At 42.7% G+C, this 8,413-nt stretch overlaps 1 protein-coding gene across 1 annotated transcript in view; it reads right to left on the reverse strand.

Moving 5' to 3' along the window:
• Positions 1–6,391, reverse strand: part of LOC104461492 (acetyl-CoA carboxylase) — a gene marked incomplete at its 3' end in the record, with an annotated part of 98,136 nt that extends 91,745 nt beyond the window's left edge. The window contains exons 1-2 of the mRNA XM_010073114.1: positions 6,328–6,391; positions 4,867–5,119 (exon numbers count right to left, since the gene is read on the reverse strand). Coding sequence (XP_010071416.1) covers positions 4,867–5,093 — 227 coding nt within the window. The remainder of the gene's footprint in view (positions 1–4,866; positions 5,120–6,327) is intronic.
• Positions 6,392–8,413: the final 2,022 nt, after the last annotated feature.

The raw sequence follows: 8,413 nt of genomic DNA on the forward strand, positions 1-8,413 counted from the left end.
AGTTGAATGACACTTCCTCTTTCCCCAGATTTGTTGCGAGCCTCCATTCATTGCCAGCTCCTTCTGCAGCCACTGAAGACAGGAGCACCAGGCTGGGAGGGGATTCCACAAATGCGCTTCTCTGAGAACGGCTCTGCTACCCGTCCCAGCCTGGGGGAGCAGCCAGGGCGTTCAGGAAAATACAAGAGGGGGTCTTAAAGAATTCTGATAGGGACAAAGCATACTTTGTGATCTTTTTAATTAGAAATATCAGATAAGTAAGCCACTGTCACTGCCGTTGTATCTTAGCCAGCCATTCTCTGCAAAATCTCCCTACAAATGACTGGATTTAGAGATGACGTTTCCATGTTAACTGAGATCACAGGGAGTAAAACATGTTACACCAACAGAAGAAGAATGCTACTTTTGAGAGGTATGCAGAGGAAAAGCCCTTTAAAGTGTATTTGTCATCAGTATAACCAGAAACAGCTAGGAATCCTAAACACCTCGCAAGCTTCCTCTTTTTCAACAGATACAGGAAGAAATTCAGCTTTTCACTCCAGGTGGATGAAGTTCAAAATATAAATCACAACATCACTCTCTGGCAGTAGAGGTAACAAAAGGGAACTAAATCCCTTCTTTTGGCAGCAGTTCCTTGAAGATGCACAGCTTCAGTTCAATAACGTGCAGAAACATGCAACAGTATCGCTCTCCCTCATCTGCTGAGCCAACAGCAATTGACCGTATGCAAAGGAAAATGTCTCAGCAAGCCACACGCAACTCCAGCTCCATTAACCGCGAGATGCAAACCCATGCAAGTCATCCCAGACAAAAACCTCAGCAGCACCATGGCAACTGACAGCACAGACAGCAGAGCAAGAAGAGGAGCCTTCAACTCCAGCAGCCGACCTGCTGCCAGGAGTACGCAGAAAGCCAGGAATGGGAAGGAATCAGTACAGCAAAGGAGAAATCCCTTCTGATGCAGCTGCACCAGTGTCAGATGCAGCAGTGAAAGCATCAGCCTTGCAGACACCAAAGCATACTGGCACTTGTATGCACACATTCATGCGTAAAAGGACAGCTGCACTCACAATTTTACAAGATCAGTGCCCTATAGTGTAACCTCCTAACCACAAGAAGTTGGACTGGAAAGGAATTTTTTTTAAATTAGGGACAAGCTCAAAAGGATCCTTTATTACTTTCAGGACTTTGTGCAATCACACTACAACTGGCTTCTGAGCAGGCACCCTGTCCCAGTGCCAGGCTGGGCACACTCAACACCCTGCTGTCCAGACTAAAATTGAAGCATTCTTCCAAAATCACTTTAATAGATGATTAGTTCTTCTTAAGCATCTCAATAATTTATTGAGACTATTTACTGAGAAGTCCAAATACTGTTAGGTGCTAAGGGCTAAAGCCTCTGTGGGCTTAATATCAGAGGTAACAGCTGAGCTCCTTCCAAAAACTGGCTTTCAGTTGATGCAAGTGGATTGTCAGGTGACTCTGTACATCCATTTCACTGCGTATGAAACCAGAGCCCTGATGCATAAATACCAGAAGACATGCAGGATTTATTCTATTTTAAACAGGAATTTGATACAAGATACCATCTTTGAAGCTGAGAATTAAATTTAGCAATAGTCAAGAACAATTTATTAAACAAAACAGACCCAAAGTACTTTCCGAGTGGCATTTTTAAAGAAGTTATTTAACCTACCACTAAAACTTCAGAAAGGAGCATAGCAACTAACAGCTCACTACACTCCAGGCAAAAACTGCATCCCAACAGCATTACTGCCTTCTGCTGGAAGTGTTGATGGAAATTTCTGAACTCAAAGACAACAAAATTATGCCCAGAAGCAAAAAGATTAAGAAAAAATGCTGTGCTTGGGTTTTATTATCTAAAGGTGCAAAATGCAACAAAGAGTAGATTTTGTGTATGTAGAGTGCACACAGGTTGAGTATTTCTTCAAGGACACTTGCTGTCAATGTTAGATGCTATAACTGACAAAGTGAGGAGGGCATTTACATGATTTTTACTACTGGTACTGTTTAACTACAGCACAACTACAAGAAAAGAATCAGAACATTTCAGTCTGCACGGTTACTCTTCCAACACAATTCCCGTTAAGCGCTGATGTTCCACACATCAATTTAAAGTTCATTATCAGAGCAAGGCTTTCTCAATCCTATACAGCCACAGCCAACTGGCACAATCAAAGGTCTTCGCAGATCTCTAGTGGTGTGGATGCCTCTACCGTACAACCCGTCCCAGCAAGGCTGTCTTTAGCTGCAGCAGACACGCTCACCAGGATCAATAAGGTGACAGTTGGAACAACACAGCACACACACTCTGCGTGCTCAAAGGAAGGAACAGGAGCTGGCACCCAGACTGCCCACAGGTGGGTCAGGATATATCGATCAGATGTCACAACCCCATCAGATGATAAGGCTCTCGGCTCAGACAGGAGACTTGCAAACCTCAGGTACCAAGCAGAGTCTGATGAAATCTCTCTGCTCCATGAACTGGCAATGTGGTGTCACTTTTTAGGGGGGTCTAAGAGCAAGAGCAAAGCAGCAATGCCTGTTACGACAGGAAAAGGGCCTCTCAGAAAACCAGATGTGATGGAAGGCATGAGTGCCCTGAGACTCCCATCACGGCATCAGCGGCTCGAGCATCCTTCCCAACGACGGTTACTTTGGCCTCTACTGGAATGAGTTTCCCTGCTGTAACACAGCACGAATAGCTCATGAGAGCTGATGGCCAAGGAAGAGCATTTCTAATTATCAAAGTCATTTTAATGTTGACATAGTGCTCCTCAGAGTGGTGAAAATCTGCTTGGGATGTCAAGATAAGCACTGGAACAGCTGTTGCCCAAAAGGTACAATCACTGTTAATTAATATTATAGGATGGATTAGACAGTCTTACACTCAACCTCCACAAAGCAGCAAAATGGAGTTCAGAGGAGAAAGGAAGTTTTACTGTCTAAACTTCAGCGACCTGGAGTATACGAAAGGAGAAAACAGATTGATCAGATGGCCGACAACTCTGTTTTCCAGCTCTCCTGTGCTGGAAAGAAGCAAGCTCTTTTCTTTAGCTCCCAGAGCAACAGACTTACTATCTGACATGCTCAATGAAGACATAAAAGGATAGTTCAGGTATCTCTTACAAACCCTTTTTCAGCTGACTCAACTCTGGATTTTAGACATAATCATGCCCTGAGACGGACTTCTCTGAAGCAAAGCCCCTCACCTCAAACACAAGCTGTCTCCATCCTTAGCTGACCAAAATCTCCCGTGTGAAACTAACCAGCAAATGGATAGATTTTTGGCAGCTTCTTCAAAAAGATACATTCCCTTGGACCTGCACCTTGTTTGACCCTTTAGCCAAAGGGTACAGAACTTGCCATGAATTTCTCTTTGTCACTTCAGAAAACTTTGTACCTTTGTGATTACCAAAAGGAAGCTGGAAGCAAGAATACCCATGTTCCATTAATTCACTGTCCCAGAGTGACTTCAAGCAAGTTGCTGAACTTGTCTGTGTCTCAGTTTCTCCATCTGCAAACATTATTTGGAAATCTTTTGATGAAAGGGACTACCCCCCTGGAAAGCTCTTTCAATTCATCTCACTTTATCTTAGAAAAACAGCCTATAAGGCTGTAACTTTTTTATTTGGATTGGCATTTCTCTCCAATTTAACTGAAAGTCAAGTACCCTCAGAAGAGAGTGCCAAAGTAAGCAAGTTACAACAGAGGTGCCCAAGGTTGCACACCTATTGCATTACAGCTCTCTGGTGCCAGGTAGTGTCTTAGAAGCTGTTCAATTTTCTTGCTCTCCTATTGTCTATTTCCACACTAATGGTTATGTGTTCATCCAGTTTCTTCTGTTCCTAAAGTATATACAGTTACAGGGCTAGATCTTTTCCTGCTTCAAAATCACCTTTTGTGCTGCCAAATTATTATAACTGGCAGTCATTGGAAAGGTAATTCCCTTTAAATTTGCATAAAGATTTTGTATCTGTTAAATTACTGCCTGCTGGCTAAACACGTCCACCAGCACGACCAGAACAGTTCTGGAGAGTATGGACTATCCCCCTCCTGCCCCAACCCAAAGAGTCTGCTACTATTTGTTTTCAGAGGCTAGCGGTACGCAAATCAGCAACAGCATAAGAAGAAAGGGCATGTTGACAGGCAAATATTAACAGACTCAGAATTCCAACTTCACAGTTCATTTGAGCCACACAGAACGAGGAGTAGGAATGAAGCAGTCCTTTTCCCAGCTGCGAGGCCAACATCTCCATGAGCTGCAAGCAACACCTACCACTTGGCTCATCACCCCTTTGCAGGACACCAATCTGTTCTTTAACTATCAACAAAATTTTCTCTATTCAAAACAAAAAACATCCCAAGTGATCAGAGTCACTGATCTCACCCAGGGGTCCTGCCAATTCTTTGGCTACATATAAAGCAGCAAATCCCATACAAAGACAAAATAAGCAAACCACGTCCTTTTTCTCAAGAAGCACAGCCCGTCTACAACACGTACACAAGTGAAAACTTTAAAGATCTCAGTCAGCACATTTCAATTTTCTGAAAGCTGGGACAAGAGACTGGCAGTATAAGCAAGTGCACCATAACACTCAGCAGCTGAGATCTCTGAAAGGCGCTTCAGGAATTTAGGCACAGATATGTCATTAAAACCAACAGAAAACAGAAGGTTTTGAGACACATAAACACACAAGAGGCCATTCTGAATCAGAATGCCAGAAGATTCTTGGCACAACAAAAACATTTGAGGCTGGATATAAAGTTGAATCTTTGTATTATCTTTGGAATGGATGGGGTAAAAAGACTGAAGTCTGATTCAGAGTACTCCTTTATCCATACCTCATATGGCTTGCCACACCCTCTTGCGCAGTAGAAAGTCCTAGATCTGAAAGGGAATCCGAGCAGACAGATACAGGCGACAAAGACCTCTCTTTCTCCTCCAGCAGATCAAGCTTCACCAAGGAGCTCGTCTCATCTTCTGAGTTATCCTCTGACACAGAGCCAATAATAAAGCGAGAGGAAGGGTTCATCTCCAGGGGTTTACTGGGTTGGGAAGACTCTTCCATGGCTCCTACAAATTGGGCTCTCAGCACTGTGAGGGGCAAAAGAAAGCAAAAAATACAAACCTGAGGTTAATACCTGCTACTGCAGAACAGAGAAGAGAACAAAGCGAGGTTTGCTTCTGATAGTAAAGGCAATGTTGAAACACCATAAATAAACCATAAAACACCCAGAGAGGAGTCCAGGACTGAGAGCAGTTACTTCTGCTATAATAATTGACTTTCATGTCTGCATAAGGACTATAAGAACAATGCAGCTGGTCATTCTGATCTGCTGCAGAACCTGCTAGTTTAGACAAAGCTGCATAGGCACTTAAAAGGGGGAAAAAAAAAAAAAAAAACACACAACACAAAAAAACCCCAAACAAACAACAAAGAAAACCACATTCAAATGCATGACTAGAAATCAAAAACTTTTATTTTACTACTATTCTTTGGTTAGTTAGTTATTGGTGACATTTAAAACCTGAGTGGACGTGGACCTCAGCAACCTGCCACAGCTGACCCTGCTTAAGCAGGGGGTTGGAGTAGATGATCTCCAGAGGCCCTTCCAACCCCAGCCTCTCTGTGATCAAAAACCTGGATTTCAACAGCCTCTGAACACTGGGACTCACTGACCACCCTCTGACCTGACACAACAAAATCATCAGAACTGTAACCAACAAAACAAGATAATTTCCTGCAAGGTTGGCGAGTGGAACTAGAGCAGCAAAGGGAGCCGATGGGAAGACACGGGTAAGGAACGATGGGGACAAGTGAGCTGTCAGACTGGCTCAGCCATCTTCTGTAACATCGCCCTGACTTTAACCTCTTGGTCCCAGATCATCCATGTCAATCAAGGAATAGTATCTACTTTATCGTAATATATTGAAACTTAGTGGCATGATTTACAACTATCAAAGGAAAATAAAAAAGTTCAGGTCTCCATTTTCTATTTGCAAAATTATATATATAGAGAAGAATCTCTTAATATGGGGAACTCTCACTATCAAAAATTCAGTGTTGTTCCAACAGGGAATGAACGCATTTTCTTCAAAACTAAAAAAAAAATATTACAGCTGAGAAAGAGCATGAGAGATGGAGAAAACAAAGGAGCACCTCACAGCACAAACACAGGTGGGATGGGGAACAAACATTTGATATGCCCTGCTCTGCCTGGCTTGGATGCACTTACATGATAACTATACACAGCTGGAAATCATCACTACACACATCATTATACAATTAGGAACGCACTGACCTCTTGTTATTCTTGTGATCTGAGTAGTTACCCACTTCCAAAACGAACTGGAAGAGAAAAGAGAAGAGAAAAGAATTAACAAGTAAATATTATTATGAAGAATAATACTCCATGTGTGTTTTCCTGACTATGCAAATCTTTGAACATAAAACTGTTGTGAAAAAAACACAGGTACAAAACAGACTAGATCACTTGCTCCAGGTCACAGAGGAAACCGGGAACTGAACCATGATGTCCAAGTCAAGCACTGCGTTAGCACACACCTGGTCATCCCACATGTATTTCAGTTCTGCTTCTAGAAGAAACTACACTTTGTGCCAGAGGTATCTATTTATGTCAAACTTTTTTCTCCAACTTCTGAACCTGCTGGCAGATTTCAGCAGAATTTGATGGTGAGGAGTAAATCCCAATGATAATTAGAAATCTGGCAAAAAACTGGTGGCTAGAAGACACAGCTGACAGATCGTATTTTCACATTTAAAACCCCAAACTTGTAAACTAAAGTGTGACACAGCAATACAGACAAGGACCAGACGAGGGGGCCCTGATCTCAGGGCCCCATTCTCCCCAGAGGTACTCCACTATGCAGGACTGTTTTGATACCCTTCATTCTCACGCCATGCTGACATCCTAAACCGGTGGGAAAACCCCACCAGCCCTGCTAATTATAGCCACGTTATGCCCAGTACAGGGATGCAGCAATAATTGGTTCGAGATGAACATGACAGCTTTCATCCGGTACACGAGCAAAACTGGACCATGTTATAACACAAATAGGGCATGATCATAGTTTTAATTAGAGCAGAGACAAGTAATTTACAGACAGTGCAATCCTTAAACACCACGCTCTTTCTTTTCACCAGTAACTGGGAATTAAAAACTCATCCAACTGGCTTACGCACTTTTACCATGAATGTACTTGACTGAATTATTTAGATCAAACCCTGTGTTGACATCGCTACTCCCACAAACTCTGGTTTCACCGGGGCCACAGGCAGTTCATTTTACAGAGATGTCCTTAACCATTTTATGACTGAAAAGCCACAAACATCTGTCTGACATAGGCATGTGAAGGGTGGATTGATCTGTCTTTTTGGAGGGTAGAGATGGAGAAGAAAGGGAAGCATGACTCTGGAGCCTGCAGAGCTATCGTTGACATGCAGAAACTAAACCACCCAGGAAGATTTCTTTAACTGAGGTGCTTGGGCAGGACTTAAAGCTCAGATAGCACAAAGTTTAATCAGATTTGTTTTGCACATGTAAACATTAAAACAATATTTACATGTATATTTATCCTGGCATCAGATCACTCCTAGAAAACTTCACCCAGACAGATTTACTGTTTGGCTCAATTATGAGCACTGAAGAATCTGGGATACAGCCAAGCTAACTTCAACCCTTTCTTAATGAAGAAAAACTTTTTCTAATTTCAAGAACTTATATGTTAATAAGCAAGTTTCAAGGCTTTTTCTAAGTAGAGAAGGAAACAGAGGAACAGGCAGGGAAGCGTTTCACTCAGATACTCCATGGGAAAGCACCAAACCGATGCCAAGGCCCCTGATCCCCCCGCCACGCTCCAACAGCTTGACTCAAACATCTTGTTTGGACAGCTCGGTTCAAAGCGGTCAGTTACCCACCAAGCCCCATTCAAGTCCATTTACCAAGACACTTCCAACCCCTTGTACTCCAGTCCCAAAGTCATGAGTTCCGCCAATGTTTTGCAACCAGCTGGTAACTCAGCCTTGCATTGAATTAGACAGAAGCCCAGCTTGTTCTCAGCATGCTGAAATTGGTTATTCATATTTAAATTAATTTCAGTATTGTCTGGGGACAAATCAAACACAGACTTTCTCAGAGATCTCCTCGCAGAAGCCTTTTGCTTCCAATGCTGCAAGCACAAGTCTCACCAAACCTCTGCACGTTGTATTCCCTGTAGTTTCTAACACAGCATCCAGCTGACCACCGAGACAGCGTTCATGTACCACTGACCTTAGCAGATGTACTGTTTCTTTTAATAATGTTCAACTAGACCCTGAAAACCAAAATTGTCTGGCTCCTCAACTACATACAGCCCCTACACTTATTT

The sequence above is a fragment of the Pterocles gutturalis genome, unplaced genomic scaffold, assembly GCF_000699245.1.
Source record: "Pterocles gutturalis isolate BGI_N339 unplaced genomic scaffold, ASM69924v1 scaffold2427, whole genome shotgun sequence".
NCBI lineage: Eukaryota > Metazoa > Chordata > Aves > Pterocliformes > Pteroclidae > Pterocles > Pterocles gutturalis.